Raw genomic sequence first — 16687 nt, 5'->3', positions numbered from 1 at the left:
TATAACCGTCGCTAATAATGCCAGATGATTGTGGTATAATAAACTCCCCCCATTTTGATTGCTTGTTCTGGCCACCGTCGATCCTCTTTTTGTTTCGAGGTATATCAAGGTGCCATTATCCCATACACATTTTAGTGCGAAGACTTCTCAGTCTTGATAGACTCGTTTGAGGAGACAGAGTCGGTAGAGTTCTGGCGGGAAGCCTTGGTGCGCTCGCTGAGGCATGGTTAGTACTTTGCTTGAGGCTACTGAAGTTGTAAGTCAGAGGGTATAACATACTAGTGAGCGCGGTCCTGAAGGACACATTGGTAACGGGCGTTGCCAGTCTTGAAGGTGAACTTGATGCCCTTGTTCTCACCGAAGTGGGAAGGGGTCTGGGGAGTGACGGAGTCAGACATTGTGATGATTGTGGTTATTGTGTGTGTGTAAGAGTAGGGAATAGACAGTGAAAGAGTGAGAGTGAGAGTGAAGAGTAAAAGATAGATGGGCTCAAAGAAAGAGGTCGAGCTGGCCTAATATACCTCTCGCGATTGAAGATACGTATCTCGTCATAGTTATTGTTCTCCACGATGTGCGTGCGTGCGTGCCTTGCCCGTTCCATTGATGCTGATGCTCCACGAAACTAAACAGAGTGAGCCATTTTCTTTCTTACAGTACAAGTCTACAAGACCAGGACCAGGACCAGGACCAAACAACAACACCCTCAGCTTTGCCCCACGATGTGAAGCCAACTACGGAGTAGAGGGTGCACACACCAACTTTCTGACGATAACTAACTAGTGCACCCCTGTTTCCGTCTTCTCCGTGCATGCTCCAGAGAATGGGGGTCAGGGCCGCCGTGTAACGGTACATACATCACAGTTGATGAGTCTGAAGTTATTGCCACTTCCATGTCTCGCACCGAGACCGGCTCCGGCTCTTTTTGTTACTCATCTCCAGTCACGTAACGTGATTCTTACAACTATTCCCGTTCTCTTCTCAGATCCCATAAAAAAGGACCACAATTAAGTCCAATACGCCGTCCGGCTAAGACGGGAAAAGAGAGAGACGTCCTTCTAGAAACCCCAACTGCAGATTTCTAGGGTTTCCTATCCTGTCCATCGAACCAATCAGCAACTCCGATTTCTCGCCTCACCCCAAGATTTCAGGGAAAAAAAGCCGCGGGATGACCTTGTCGATCGGAGCTCGCTCCAATGGGACAATTTACTCGCGCTTCAATTGGGCGCTCTGCCTTGCGTCGCTTTGCGGCAACGGATATCCTCGCACTCCGTGCTAACCGGGCCTCCCCCTGATTTACTTTCATGTATGTGTGTACATACTGCACTGTCGACGACTTGTCCCCGAATAGGTAGTTGGCTATCATGAGAATTTTCTAGCCTTTTTTTTTATGCTTTTTTGTACGCGGAAAGATAAGGTTTTTGCGGCGCTATGTCAGATCGATTTGTCTAAACTGTAGGCTATTCCTGATATCGGCTTTGCCGCTGGTAGGACAGACAGGTTGAACAAGAGGCTCTGCCAAGATAATCTGTCTCATATCTTTTGCAACAAGCCAAAGATGATGGCGTTACGAAAAAAAGACGGTGTTTGCTAATCAGTTACCATGTACTGTTAGGTGTACTGTACACGATAGTTGTCACTTGACTGGAAGATCAACTATTCAAGGCTGTAATGAATGGATCCTGCATCCCAGTCTCTCGACGCCTCGTTACCGGTACGCGGTTACGACTTACATCATTCCCAAGTTTCATGATACTCTTTTTGTAACGTTGAGAGCTGTTCCCAACAACGCCCAGTCGTGGAGGGCAGCGCTAGTTCTTCAAATCCCCCGCACTCAACTCCCCGATGCCCTCGAGGCTGATTGGGGTACAAGAGGCCCACACTCTAGTTTGTCCTCACCGCATGTCACTAACAGACACGGCAGAAGCTTGCTTGATGGAGCTCTGGCAGGTTTCATGGGTGAATTGGCGGTTGATTTTAACTATGTGCGTCTGAGGGTAACCGCCTCTGCCGCTTGAGATTGTGCATCGCGGGGTGAAACGTAATAGTGTATGTTGTATACGAATTCTAGAACCATGAATTGGTCACGACGATGTAAGAAAATGATGCCAAGTATCACTTTGTATGTATGTATGTATGTTGACTTGGTAGAGCTGGTATTATAGACGCAATTACCAGTAACCCGGCTGGCAGAGTGTCACCCATACACATGCATGGGATATTGTTGTCGCCCGCATGTCTTTTTCTTCATGCATTATTGCCTCTTCTCTCGTTGATTCCTCGTGGCTGGTTCTAGACTTTTTGCAAATTGCTTCTTGAATACCACATTCAGCTCTTGATATGCCACCCCCTAGCAATTGATCCATTGATTTGGCCATCGATTGTCATTTCCGTTCAGCCGGGCTGACTGTAGCCAGTGAGACTCACGATCATGGCCTGATGCTCTCAAAAATCGACCTGGAATATGCAGAGCCACAACTTCATGCACCAGCTCATTGGCCGTGTTTTGTCTGACATGCGACACGCGAAACAGTGGCGCCTGCTTCCAGGTTGCTGCATCAGGACCAATTTAGATACCGAGCACAGAGTCAAAAAGACTGAGGCACGCGATCATCTGCTGTCCATCATATCCATGACTTGTTGCTCTTCATCAACCTCGGCAGTATCATTCCCGCCTTCCACGCCCCTGCTCTGCAGTTCGATATCTATCAACTTTCGTGTAGGCATGCCCACGCTTAGTTCCGGCATGTCTTCTTTGATCTTGCGCAGGTAGTTTTGCACACTTCGCATTCCGACAACAAGGAACCCCAGCTCTTCTCTGTCGACATCGAAAACCTCCCACCATTCACACTCTGGCATCTTCGCACCGACATCGCGAGCCGCGTTGTATATAGCAGCTGTAGCTAGCGCATGGGGCTGGTGAGTAAGATACAGCATCTGAGGTGAGAGAAGGGCTGCATTCAGATATTGAATGGTGCGTAGAGAGATGATAGATTTAGGCTGCGCAAGAAACTCGAGTGTCTGAAGGTAAGTAACTGCAAGTGGATGAGGAAGCGAGACGTGTGTATCGAAGGAGAGGGTGTAAAGGATGCGAGCTTCAATCGCAAGGATACGGGTCTGAAAGGCATGGTAGTCTGCTTCAGGTACATAGTACGACCTGGGTTCATTCTTTGGACTTTTCGGCGTCCGCAAGAACAACGAACTCTCTGATAAGAGGTAGGCATAAACATTTGATATGTCGCGCGCTGACCGGGGTTGAGGTCCCATCTTCGCGACTAGATAGAGAGCAGCAGCAGATGTGTCCTAGAAGCACAAGTCGATATGGTCAGACAAAATTGAGAGAGGCATTTGGGGTTTTGTCTTACACTGAATTCATTGGCCATTGGAGAGTCGACAAGCCAGTATCGCGCCAGAATGACGTTTGCTTGTGCAGTGACAGACTGAGGAAGCTCTAGGAGCTGACCAGCAGCTTGTGTGAGGCATTGCGAAGTGATAAAGATTGTATCTTGGAGATCCTTGGGCAGAGATGAGAATGAAGATTTGTGGTAGATCTGAGATGTTGTCGCTAGGGGATTCAAAAGATGCGCCATGTTGGGTATATCAGATATCACAGAGCAAACGAGATGGTGTTGATGATGGAAGGGTTGAAGTTTAGCAAGGCTGAGAAGCTCTAACTTGCATGTGGAGAACTCGCCTGGACAAATCAGCGGGCCCCTTGCGCTGTGGAACAGCCAAAGATCCCTGCATCTACATCACTCATGATAACCTTCACTATTTATCTTTTGAGTTTATGTCAAGGACACTTGCTACCTAGTAAACAAGACCAAAGTTCAACGGTTAGTCCAAGACTATTACCTCTTGTAAAACTGAGACTCAGTCCGTTGTGTATATAAGAGTGGAACAAGGAGAGCTTGGCCATCATGACTACTTCTTCTGAGTCTCATGAAGAAACTTTGAGAGAGGAAATAATGGAATTCCCAAGTTTCAAAGAACAAGCTCTACCAACTCACCATGCATATCTGCTCCAGTTATACCTCATTTCCTGTTTAAAGGGCGCAAAGCTACACTTGTTGTGTCGCGCGCGGCTCATCTTGAAGGATAATATCAACCAGGAAAGGACGTAGTAGTCTGCTATATAATATCAGTCGTCATATCACAGCACTCTGTACGAGTAACTAGGCCAATTTGGCAATTATTTAGTCAGAATATTCTATCATATACATAGTAAAGCAATCTCGGTCGTATCATGATGCCTCATATTGATTGGGTGACTTGGATCAGGCACAGGCACCTCAGGCGGGGAACCTGCATTTTGACAGGCCGCGGTACGTACCGAGCTGAGCTGAGCTTAGGTAGGTTGAGCCGCTGTGGAGCTTCAGCAGGTCCCAAGTCAACAACACATCACCACCACCTCAAGACGTCAGACGACGATATCGGAGTTCAGTTATAGTACAAGACACAACAAGCTCACCGCTCCTCGTCACTATAACTGCTGCAATAGCATAGGCGCCCTCACAATGACCGCCTCAATCCCTCCATCACCCGGCGAAGAAACACCAGCCTTCGACCTCAACCTCCAACACGGCCATAAAGATCTCGTCCAAGCCGTCGCATTCAACACCTACGGCGATCGCTGCGCAACTGGCTCAGTAGATGGCAAGATCCGTGTCTTTAACCGTCACAAGGATGGCACATGGCGCCTTTGCGATACATGGACCGCACATGGCGGCGAGATTATAGAGGTAACGCAGCCCCCTTTTGCCAATAAACCCCCATGTCTCGTAGTATTCTTGCCTCCTGTGTCATTCTGTCGCACACGCGCGCTGACTTGATTCCCTCACTTTTGCAGATTCAATGGCTGCCCGCGACTGTCTACCCTAATTTGATCGCTTCCCTCGGTATCGAAGGGTGGTTCCGGTTATGGGCCGAGGATCCTTCTGCTGCGCCTGGTCGGCGATTTTGTACTGGACGAGCTGGTAATGGAAAGCCGGCGTTTGATACACGATCTAACAAGGCCCCCTACCGATCATTTTCAATGAAGCATAATGAGGAGACAAGGCATACATATCTCGCACTCCTTGCGACAGACGGACGTTTAACAGTTTACGAAAATGATCAGCCCGAGAACCTCTCAGAATACGCATCTATCGATGAATTCAGTGTCGCTCCGAAACCAAATCGAGGAGAAGAACTCGCCTTCCGTGTGCGCTTCGACCCCAACCCAGAACCATGTTATACAGCTCTGCGCGCAGGCGTACCCTCGGATTCCTTGGGTCTCGTGGTGGCTGCAATGGACACCGTCAAAGTATACCGATCGCGAGATATTGTTGCGACTTCTATAGGTGTTCAGCAGACCCAGAAGGAGTTCTATCTCGCTGTTGAGTTAACGGGTCATCGGGGTCTGGTACGCGATGTCGCATGGGCTGCAGGCAATATTAGAGGTTACGATGTTATTGCGACAGCATGTCAGGATGGCTATGCGCGCGTTTTCCGAATCGAGACACCCTATTCCGAAGATGACGGCAAGTCGTGGTCTGCAGCCGATCTCCTTCGGTCAGCACCACACATGTCAACCAGAGACTCGACACCACAAGCAAGAACAAACGGAACTGCGACACCAACGGAGAAACAAGCTACCACGCCTCAGCTGCAACCATCCCACAGTTACCACCAACATCAGCACCATACCTCTGGACTCAGCGCCAGTCTTGCAAAGTCAGGCTCTCACAATGACCGGCAATGGTCGGGGCAGCCGGGCCAGGTTAAGCACAACTTCCAGGAGATATCCAAGCTGGACAACCATCGTACCCCTGTGTGGCGTGTGGGCTTCGATGACGATGGTCACATATTGGGCAGCACAGGTGACGACGGGCGCCTGTTGTGTTATCGTCAGACCCCGAATGGGGCATGGGCCAAGAGCTCTGAATTGGCAGTACAGAAAGCACGAATGGCCACTCCATGAAGTCACAGTTGACAGCTGCTAGACTTAGCTTGCAGTGTCAAGACAAACAACCTCACAGATGTCCAGCCGATGTTTATTGCTGAGGCAGCCTGCTAGCTATCCACCTCTTGGAGATGCCGCCTGTCTGCGCTACATCCCGTTCCATCAAAGTCGAGTCAAGAGAGTTAAGGATCTTGTCAAACGCAGCATTGCATGGCCACAAAGGGCAAAAGATGCCGGTCACACGCCAGCATTGGGCAGGATATCTGAGAAGATGTGCTCCAAGGTCATTTGGGTGAAGTCAGAGAACACCAGGCCCTGGCTAGTCTTGTGGATAGTCCGCATCAAGCATACATGTCACGAGTTATCATGCAGCAGAACGACCTGAAGGACGATACTCCGTGAAACATAGGCAAACTTATTTGAAATCCGATAGATACTAAGCCTTTGGCATACCTCGAGCCACTAAATAGGCTTTAAGAATTTCAAAGAAATCACCAAGGCATACAGCGACTCAGCAACGATTCTGATCCTTGTGTTATATAGAGGTAGTCCGCACTCGTCATAATGCAGCTTGATGCTACATAGGTCACATTGCATAGTATGTATGCCAAGATAGAATTCACATAATGCATTGAAGATTTGTTATTATTCAAAAAATTGTATTTCCGAGTAGTCATACTATCTGATGAAGAACCAAGTGGTGGTGGTTGTGCAACTCGCTGATTTCATGTTTAACCATTCTCTTTTGGTATTGTTCAAAGCCGTCAAAAGCTAAGTAGTCTCAAAACACAAAGAAACCCCCCCAACGCCATTCATGAGTCGAATTTATGATTTCGCGTTAAAAACGTGCTGTGCTTTTGTCTCATCCTCCAGGGATGGGTGTGGCGCCCGCCTAGAGTCCATGTTTTGACATGTGATCTGTGGCTGACTGTATCCCCACACCCTTTCAACGACATGTCTACTGACATGAAGAGATTCGTATCCTCCACATTGCACATCGATCAATTATCTCTCCTCCTCCTCTTCTCGTCGTTAAAAAAGATCGTACCGCTTAAGCAGCATCGGCGCTGGCAGCGGGCTGGACAATCTTGGTGACCTGAGAGCCAGCACGGATGATGCGCTGACCGGCAGAGTCGTTCATGTAGGTGATATCCTTGTTCTCGAACTGAGCACGCTTCCAGATCTCAACCTCACAACCACCGCGGAGGACACCAACACGCATGGTAGATAAAAGGTTGTGGGCAGCGTTGGAGTGGAGGTAGACACCGCCGTTGAAGATGGCGGTAGCGTCCTTGCCGATGGCGGAGTTGATGAGGGCCTTGCCACCGGGGTGGTCCTTGATGAAGTCGGTAACGTCGTGGATAACACCGGCAATGGCAACGAGACCCTTTCCAGCCTTGGCCTGAGCAACGAAGTCGTCCCAGTCGACGACGGGGAGCTGCTCGAGAGGAATACCCCAGTCGAGGGTAGCACGCTTCTGGTCAAGCTTCTTCTGGAGCTGCTGGACACGGCCCTTCTCAATCTCGTTGGCACGGAACTCCTTCAGCTCATAAGCAAGACCAAGCTGCTTCCAGCACCAGATGCTCCACTTGGTGGGATCGTACTGCCACCACTCAATAGCGTTGCGGTAATCCGAAGGGAACTCGTGGTGGAAGTTGTGGTATCCCTCACCAAGGGTGACGAGAGCAGTGATGACGTGGTCACGGGGCGAGTTTCGGTCATCGAAAGGCTGATCACCGAGCCAGTGGGCAAGAGAGTTGACACAGAAGGTGGCCTGCTGAACGAAGCAAACACGGAGGATACCAGCGTAGACGAGTCCACCCCACCAGTCACCCCAGCCCAGACCAGCGACGAGAGCAGGGAAACCGAGAGCCATGAAGAGAACGCACTTGATGTAGTTCTTGTGCTGCCAGACAACGACGGCGTCCTCGTTGAGATCGGTGATATCGGTACGGCCCTGTCGCTTAGGGTTCTGCTTGAGGATCATCCAGCCCATGTGGGAGTACATGAGGCCCTTGCGGACGGAGTAGGGGTCCTTGTCGGTATCGGTATAACGGTGGTGGACACGATGGCCATATGACCACCATCGGATGGAACCCTGGACGGCGCCAGCACCGACAGCAGCGAGATAGATCTTCAGAGGGGTAGTGCCCTTGTAGGCAGAGTGAGACCAAAGTCGATGATAACCTGGTAATGTGAGTAATTGATCGATGATATCCGGACTTTGAAAGCAGTGCTTCGTTGGGTGTTGACTTACCAGCAGTGATGCCGAGACCAGTGTGAACATAGTAGAAGACAGCCCAGAGAGCAGTCTTGAGCTGGAGAGGAACCCAGTAGGCGGAGATGAATCCGGCCAAGGGAACGAAGATAACCAGCGTGGTGTTGAGCCAGTTGATGTGCTGAGGCCAGTTGCTCCAGGTCATGGGAGTATCGGCAATATGGACCTTGTTGGTGTCCTTCTTGGCACCGCCAGCGCGGAGAGGAACATAGTCCTTGGTGCCATCAGGGAATGGCTGGGCATTCTTGCCCGCAGCAGTAGCTGTCGCCATATCGATCGAGTTGTCGATTATAGGTTGGCGATGGCAAGTGTCTATCGTCGACTCGAAGATATAGGAACCCAACACAGAGAACCACAAAGTTGATGGTTACTCGGATAAGTGAAGGGAAAACTGAACCTTTTTAGGATGAAGAGTATCCTAAACAAAGGGTGAAGGGTTTATAAGAAGGGAAGGGAACTGGAGGAGGTTGGTCGAGAAGTAATTCCGGTTGGGGCGGAGGGCTCTAAAAGGACTTTATACTATCAGAAACAGACCCGAGCCGGAGCTGGGCGCAGGAAAGAATCGATTGAATTGGATGAGGACGAGGAAGCGGTAGAGACTGGGGAGGGGGGTGTAGTGGGTTTGGGAGGCGTGAGACAAGTGGAGGGTTGTAAGTGGAGAGATGTAGTCTCAGGCCCTGTCCGGGCTGTTCTGCCTCCTTCTCAGCGGCGACAGAAACACCGAACAGCGCTTCTTTCAGTGAGGAGGCAAAGAAAAATACAGGGCCTGAGTGGGACCTTTGATTGACAATTAACCCTTGTTGTGGCGGCGAATTCAAGGTTGGGGAAGTAAAGTGAAGCCGTTTTGGTCATCAAGAGCTGGGGTTTGTGTGAATCGACTTCTCAAGCGAGGAGGCGGAGGCAAATGAAGGCGATGGCATATGCCGACACAAATCAGATGATGAATGACAACGACGGAAGGCCAGGTAAGTTCTTCCTTTCGACCAGAATTGCGTGTCAGTTTTTGAGTTGGGGAACCTGAAGACAAAGTTGGGGCAAGCTTGTATTCTGTTGACGTCTGACTGATAGGCCTTTACAATCGTGTCTAAGTCGTCATGATGCTTCGAACCTCGGCGATCTGTGATGTTCTTGCTTGTGAAGATTGATGAGGATGAAGCAAATGGAATGCTACTATCCATTCAGACAGGCCTACCTTATGCTATCTGGTGGTTGTATCGAAGCTGCGATTGAGGTTGAATCTGGCGTATTATGTTACACACGCCTGCCGTCTCCCCATCAAAGGGGGAAAAATCCATTGGGGCGGGCGGACCCAAGAAAAGGCAACAGCAGCTCCCGTCGCTTCCCGGCAACCTAACCCTCTTGATCAATGGAGGCGCTTATACATACCTACATACATCATGAATTCAGGGACTTTGTTCTGTACTGTACAGTGCAGTAGGCACTGAACCCTTCGCTGACTGATACGGATAATTTATCAATTCGGCCATTATCAGGAGTTTTGATCTTGGGTTAAGCGAGCTGCAGGACTTGTTGGAGGTAGTTGAGCAGGTTGACGTTTCAATTGGCTGAAACTGATAACAATTGGTTGTACCATTGTCTTGTAGAAGTCAACCTTGATGGAACCTATCACAACCAACTTCATAATAACACTGTTGCTGCTGTAGTCTTCATGATTCATATCAACCTTTGGCAAGCACTGTAATTCAGATGACCATGCCTCCAACAACTTACGATGTACATACATCTTATCTACCTAACTCCCCGCTCTGCATCTCGAATTACCGAGATCTTCCTTATGCCCTGTCACTTGGACGAAGGAATGATGCCAGTAATCAGCCCACGATAGGTATCGTTAGCATGTAGGCGCTTCATTGTGTCGAAATTGTGTCGGTCTTTCTCCGCAAATACAAAGATCAACTGGGCGACGTCTGCTCGGACAGATACTGGGTCTTGTAGCTGGGACGAAAGGTCGACGTCGACCTGATCGCTCCTTCCCTCAACCTTTTTTGCTTCCCCAACAACTTTTTGGCGGCTCCAATCAACTGTGGGGCTCGGCTGGGCACCCGGGTACCGTTTGGGTATCCCTGCTAATGACGAAGTATCTCGCAAGCCATTTTTGGGCTTGAGGGTACTTCTATTTCAAGGGACGGCACATCTACATCTACCTAGCCCTGCAAGAGGCAACGCGCCAGTGAAGTGCATGTCTTCCATGCAGGGGAGCCCACACGAAAAACCCGGAGCCGCCTGAGCTTCGAGACTGTAGACTGTGAGTGAGACTGGATCTAAGTCAAGCCTCAAGAAGAAGAAAAATCAGAGAGAAAAAATGCTGAGTCCACATCTCCACTGATTTGGTAAGAGGCGATGCTATTTGCCGAAGTCGATTGTGGGATCTCGCATGGCATGGTTGAAAAAGCCCCGGTCTATTGGAGGTCATCGATATCCAAGACGTTTTGTTGGTAGATGGGTTTTTAGACCTTGATGATGATGATGATGCTGAGGTTGGACAGTATCACAAACAGGGCGATACAGGAGACAGGCCAAGACAGGCACACGAAATTATGTTGCATTGACACTTGGAGTGGCGAATTGATCCCAATTGAGCTGTCGATATGTTGGTAAATCACTTCAATTCTGGTTGAGCACCGTTTGAAAACCGGGCATGCCGAGGCTCATTCCCGTCTGCTTTGACGTAGACACACACACACACACGCACACGCTTATCTCAAAGATCTAGCATCAGCCAGTGCCAGTCATTGAACAGTTCTCACTGTACAGTGCATGCTTCGAGTTGATACCCTCAAATCTTGATAGGGATCCTTGGCCAACCTCACCTCACATTTTGATGTCATAAACTGCAACGTCCGCCAACTCCCGAGTTATCATGCCATGTGCTCGAGCTATAGGCGTCTAATTGAGAACGTCATATGATTCTCATTCCGAGATTCATCAGATTGTGATTATTGTCAATTGTTGAATCCCAATGCAAACAACAGCAAAGATGATCGCCTTCAACATATCAGCCCTATGTATCGCGAACTTCAGGCCGATACAACCTCTGTTCCCCCAGATCGAACGATACCTCGGCCCATTTGGCTGTTTACTGACATGACTTGTCCATTTGAGGGGTCTCGGTTTTCTAGACTCTCTCGGCTACTCTTTTACCGTGCTCCGAGTCCGAGTGGAATGGGATTGTCGATTCCATTCAGAGTCAGTCCCGTTCTCCCGAGCTCAATGGAAGCGGCCTGCCCTGAGCAGGGATGGTACGTATCTTGGACACCCCTGGTTCGTTCTCCCCAGTTTCCCCAACAGAAACACAAAGATCGGGATTCGCCAAGCTTAAGCGGCTCCACATTCGCCTCCGAATCCAAAAGTTGCAGTTCAATGTTGGCCTTATTCCTCCGTCATCATCAATCAAAATTCAGGCAGAAAATATTTCACTTCTCGACCCCCCACAGCCATCCCAGATCATCTCACGTGATGTTAAACGTCAAATTTGTTGATGGATTCTAGAACAATTCTAGAACCATGCAAAATATCACACATACTTGCCCTATACCTGAATTTTCCTCCGTCACGATTATCCTAAGTCCTCTGGTGATGAAATCCTCGTCAAATTTACGTCAAGACTCCTAAGCATTAGTACAAGATGTTTGATAGCTCATTTCAGTAGTGCAGTCTCCTTTGTTGCTACAGTCCTGATACTCTGGCATCAATCGCAGCATTAAGAGACCTGTTGTTCAGTTCCCGCTGGTTGATTGGCCTATTAGAAATCATGGTTTGGACAAATGACATGGTATTTCTCGCACCAAGTTTCATGGGCAGATTCGAGATGAGATATCACTCTTGTATCATCAGTGCATATTCATCAGCTCATGACAAGTGATCTCGGTTCGTGGCCATCTGCCTTGATTGCAGCGTGCATATATCACTGCCAATTGAAAGTGACTTCGTTCGTTACGCGATACTAGGGCTAACCAGTCAGGGTCTTGTAGTTCTGGGCGGGGTTCATCCAGGAGGACATGACAATACATGTCTCATCCTCCGACTGTAAATCTGACAGTGCTTGTCAGGTGCTGCCTTGATGCAAGCTATTCCAGTAACTGCAGTATCGATCTCTTCCTGTGACCCACCTGGTCTTCGTCTTTGCGATAGCTGTTACGAGGCAGCGTCGATTAATGAGATCCTCAGTATTGCCGCACAAGGCAGACGTATGTATATCTCATGTAAAGATTTAGAGGATACGATCCTAAACTTAAGGACAGGAAGTTAGAGCCTAGTCTTCTATCCTCTTCAGTTATCTTATTTAGAGGATACTATCCTCAGACTCGTGTTGGTAAGCTTAAAGCTTGGGGTTTCTTAACGTTAATTTTACTCGGGTTCTATGTGGTTCATCTCTAAAATGTCGGTTGTACGAAACTGTGGCATGAGGTCGTGGGAATTCGAGTACACCTTCAATGCCTATTCAGGTATTACTCATCTTACTATGTTGTAAATCTCTGGTGTAAGGCCAGGTTGTCTGAGAAGACGAGCAGGCTCATAGGTAATTGATGATGCCGGATATTACGATTGTCTGGAGATCTTGGGCGATTTCCACGACAAGGCAGGATGTAACAGGTGACTTTGGCGAGCGAAATGCACAGTCACTGCATTTGAAGCCACTCTCTGTGACCGCGACCTACAAATGGTAGCAAGCTAGTTGAACTTCCTCGCGATACCGATTACGCGTTCGGTGCTGCTTCAGCTTCGGTAACAACGCTCCAGGTGCCTAGGTTGCAGCAAAAGTGAAGCAGTGCATGTGAGGCCGCTGCCACTTCCAACACCGAGGTGAACTAGATCTTCTTTACAACCTTTTTTTCTCGTTCCTGGTCCTACGTAGCAGGCGGAGAAAAAGGAAGTCGGATCAAAGAAATCAGTACTTGTCAAGGCGCCGCTTGCAGAGCAAGCATTTCAGAAGTCAAGGATCTCCGGTTTCTTCTTGGTGTTGGCTCTGCCCCAGTCGGAGAGAGTCTCTTCGTGGAAGATGCAAGTCGATTTGAATTCTCGCATCAATAAAGAACTGTAGAATTGTAAGAAAATGAAGTTGAGAGATAAGATTAGTAGAGGAAAAATATGCAGAGAAAAGCTAAATCAGAAAGCGATTATCATGCATGCTACGCATACGCAGGAAGGTAATTGTACCAGAGCTGAGCATAGGTTTCGATCAACAGTATTTATATTTGCGCCCTATTATGCAAAATGCCTGCCTATATCCCGCTAAAATAAACATATGAAATAAACAAGGTAAAGTATAGCATTGTCAGTACAAAGGAATTCAAACTCAACGTTCATCAAACCATGTCGTTCATAGACATTCATTAGAGTCCGGACGGACAGTTCGCGCCCTTGGACACGTCGTCAGTCATATTCTCTTCTTTCGTCGGTTCGTCGTGAGTCAATAAGTGTGAGATCTGACCCTCCGGTACAGATTCAGTGCCTTCGATACCCCCTTGGATCGCCTTTCCATTCTCTCGGTTGTCTGCTTCTCCTACTATCATCTCTTTCTCCATTGTAACTCGGTTGGTTCCAGGTACTGTGGACCCTTGCTTTTCTGCCGCGTTTCGTTCCGCATCCAGTTCTGCTTTTGTGTTTGGCTCCTCAGAGACGTCCCTCTCGTTTGCGGACGTCGTCTGATGATCCTCTGTCTTGCTCTCTTCCCGAAGCATTTGAGTCTCTTGGCTGTCGTTTTTCTTGGATAGTCCCTCCAATGTGTTTCCCGTTTCCTGATACATAGCTTGCGCCTCTTTTGTTTCTTCACCTCCAACATCTTCTCCTTTTTCTGCTGATAAAAGACTTTTACCTCCGTTCCCCTTTTCCCCCGGCGCATCCTCCATGGTGTCTTGCGTACCATCCCGTATCACTGTGCCGTTGTCTCCAGGAGTGATATTTCCCGACTGTGTTGAGCTGGGTGCTGATTCGTTGTACGTTGCTCCTGCATTATCCTCGTTGCCGCTGCTCACGAATTCTCCTTGGCCTGCATGAGCCTTGCCATCCTTCGCAATGGGAATGGCATGCGAATCATCTCCTACACCCACGCCTCGGGTTGGGCTTGGAGTTGAAGTCGAAGTAGCTGGGGTCTCGTGCCTCTCCAAAGCCGAGTCGGGAGCCGTGAGTGCATCCGAGTCGATGAGTGCTGACTTGTTGGCTGTAGGCGTTTCGTCAAGCGGTGTTCCTTCAGGTCCAACATCGCTGTAAGATGAAGGTATATCCCGATTCGCTGCCCAGGCTGCAATGTCGTATAGGCCACGGGGCGAATTGTATTCATCACAATTACTCGGCAACGGGCTCGGGGGAGAGCGTCCGCGCGTGTAGTAGTATGGTTCGTATCTGACAGGACTTGTTTCCGCACCGGGTTGATTCATGTAAGACCAGTCGTTAGGGGGTTCGACCGTCCTGATTTGTGGAAGGTTTTCTGGGTGGTATCCGTCAACAAGATATTGATGCAAGGTGTAACCTTCGTCAACTATTGATTCAGGGGGGTTCAGTTGTCCAGTCTCTTCGCTTTCCCTTTGTCGAGGGAACATCTCCAACAGAGCAGACGCCTGAAGTCGCATGCGCGGGTCATTGCTCAAACAGACTTCTGCCATTTGTCGATACCAGTCCGGAATATTTACTTCGGGGCCAAGTATCAGCGGTCGCCCCTGCGCCTCTGGCTCATCTTCCTGCGTTGCTAAGGCCCACAACACCATTCCAAGTTGGTATAGATCTGATTTGACGCCGATGTACATGGTGATGCGCTGGTTACTCTCAATGAGAGGTGTTGCTTCCGGGGGCTCCCAGCCTACTGGACACCCCCTTCTGTTGATGTCGATGATCTTCGCGTCGCCATAACCATCTATAACGATGTTCGATAGTGTGAAGTCTCCTTGCACAAACCCTGACTCGTGGATGTCGGACAGCCCTTCTACGATCTGCCGGGCCCATCTTTCTCTCGTCGCCCAAGGAAGATCATAGTCGCCATCTTTGCAATGCTCATAGATGACGTCGATGAGAGCTCCTTGGTCCGCATAGTTAATAAGGAGACCTTTGACATTCTGATCTTGGTCATCCACAACCACACCGTAGAAGTGAATGACATTGCGTGAGGATCTTAAAGCATTGAGGGCATTGATTTCATACAGAAATTCGTCTATGGTGTCAGGACTTGGAATCTCCTTTTTGATGAGCGTGTGGCCGTTAACATTGACTTTATAAACAAATCCTGACATGTGGGATTCAAAAGTGATGTCTCTTTCTCGAATGCGGCGACAACCCAAATGCTTTATTTGGGCAACAGTGGGATATTGTATAATTTCCTGTATGTCATTAGCTTGGTTTCAGTAAGTCTATCGCAAATACCGACATTGCCATCTTCAACTACGTGCACATGAAGCCTTCCATCTGTTGTTTGAAGCTTCAAATTTGTTACAGTGTCATAAAATTGGATGTCCCTCAAGCTTTCCCTGATCGCCTCATAAATTTTTGCACTCTTCTCTCGTTGGTAATGCGTGTTGATCAGATCCATTTCCAGGGAGTTTGGTGGCGCATCTCGATAATCAAGCGAGATCGTTACACGCCGCCAAAGGTGATCACGCTCACGATACGTAACAAAAAACTTTTCCCTTTTTGACCGGTCTCTGAAGTGCATACTGAGATTCAGTATCCATGTCTTCTCGAGCTCTTCGTGGATTATAGCGTCGTACTGGGATGCTGTTATTGAACGAGTGTCTGCAGTAGACAAGGTGTCTTGTGCTGGACACTCGTCCGCAAGAGTCATCTCCTCATCCGGATGCAGTATTCCGTCAGCAGGTTCCCTAGGCGGCTCATCCGTAACATCATTGACGGATAGAGAGGGGACAAATCGAGGTATTTCGTCCTGAGGGGAGCCGAGAAAGCTTGGGGCGCTGACACGAGGGTTGGTTGCGGGCTGTGAGGCTGACGGTGATCGTGGTCTGTAAGAGCGTCGGTCCATAGACACAGCTCGTCTTTCATCTGGAGTTGGCTCAATAGGCGAGAGGTTAGTCCTCCTTTCCGATACTTGGCGTTTGAATGTCTGCGCCCGAGGTAGTCCAGGCACAACCCTTCGAGACATTCGGCGAATCAGCCCGCCTTTGTCAAGGTCAGCCGAGTCGGCCTCATGCTGAGGGCTCTTTGGCTGCTCGGTAGGTTTACATGGCGTATTACTGCCACTCTGTCTACCAAAGAGCTTTCGAAAGAATCCCTGAGTACCGGACAATGCATTTGTTTGCGAACGAAGCGTTTGCTGTGGCTCGGACGCTATTACGCCGGCCTGAGCCATGGCCGCGGCACTGCGACCTGCTGCGTACTGCTGTGTTCAGACACAATAAGAATCAATATCAGTAGTTAGCCACGTTGAAATGGCTTAACACTTAATGATTTGGCGATTGCTTAGTGGCGAAAACGCAATTGCAAGTCGATACTTGTGATACGGC

The 16687-nt window shown here is 49.0% G+C and overlaps 5 protein-coding genes across 5 annotated transcripts; 1 reads left to right on the top strand and 4 right to left on the bottom strand.

The window, feature by feature from the left end:
- Window positions 1-131: 131 nt before the first annotated feature.
- FMAN_02433 (uncharacterized protein) lies at window positions 132-398 on the bottom strand (the record flags this gene model as incomplete). Its single annotated transcript, XM_041819994.1, has 2 exons — window positions 132-216; window positions 280-398. 2 exons carry the CDS (start codon window positions 396-398, stop codon window positions 132-134), a joined length of 204 nt encoding a protein of 67 aa, XP_041685918.1.
- Window positions 399-2607: 2209 nt separating this feature from the next.
- Window positions 2608-3587, bottom strand: FMAN_02432 (uncharacterized protein; the record flags this gene model as incomplete). The annotated part of the gene is made up of 2 exons (XM_041819993.1): window positions 2608-3300; window positions 3363-3587. 2 exons carry the CDS (start codon window positions 3585-3587, stop codon window positions 2608-2610), a joined length of 918 nt encoding a protein of 305 aa, XP_041685917.1.
- Window positions 3588-4514: 927 nt separating this feature from the next.
- FMAN_02431 (uncharacterized protein) lies at window positions 4515-5959 on the top strand (the record flags this gene model as incomplete). The annotated part of the gene is made up of 2 exons (XM_041819992.1): window positions 4515-4739; window positions 4847-5959. The coding sequence occupies 2 exons, from the start codon at window positions 4515-4517 to the stop codon at window positions 5957-5959; spliced, it is 1338 nt and encodes a 445-aa protein (XP_041685916.1).
- Window positions 5960-6992: 1033 nt separating this feature from the next.
- Window positions 6993-8490, bottom strand: FMAN_02430 (putative stearoyl-CoA desaturase; the record flags this gene model as incomplete). The annotated part of the gene is made up of 2 exons (XM_041819991.1): window positions 6993-8128; window positions 8199-8490. The coding sequence occupies 2 exons, from the start codon at window positions 8488-8490 to the stop codon at window positions 6993-6995; spliced, it is 1428 nt and encodes a 475-aa protein (XP_041685915.1).
- Window positions 8491-13573: 5083 nt separating this feature from the next.
- Window positions 13574-16533, bottom strand: FMAN_02429 (uncharacterized protein; the record flags this gene model as incomplete). Its single annotated transcript, XM_041819989.1, has 2 exons — window positions 13574-15550; window positions 15598-16533. The coding sequence occupies 2 exons, from the start codon at window positions 16531-16533 to the stop codon at window positions 13574-13576; spliced, it is 2913 nt and encodes a 970-aa protein (XP_041685914.1).
- Window positions 16534-16687: the final 154 nt, after the last annotated feature.

Source organism: Fusarium mangiferae (genome assembly GCF_900044065.1).
Source record: "Fusarium mangiferae strain MRC7560 genome assembly, contig: FMAN_scaffold010, whole genome shotgun sequence".
Classification (NCBI taxonomy): Eukaryota; Fungi; Ascomycota; class Sordariomycetes; order Hypocreales; family Nectriaceae; genus Fusarium; species Fusarium mangiferae.
Note: the sequence above shows the minus strand (reverse complement) of the source record. Positions and strands in the feature narration are given on the sequence as shown.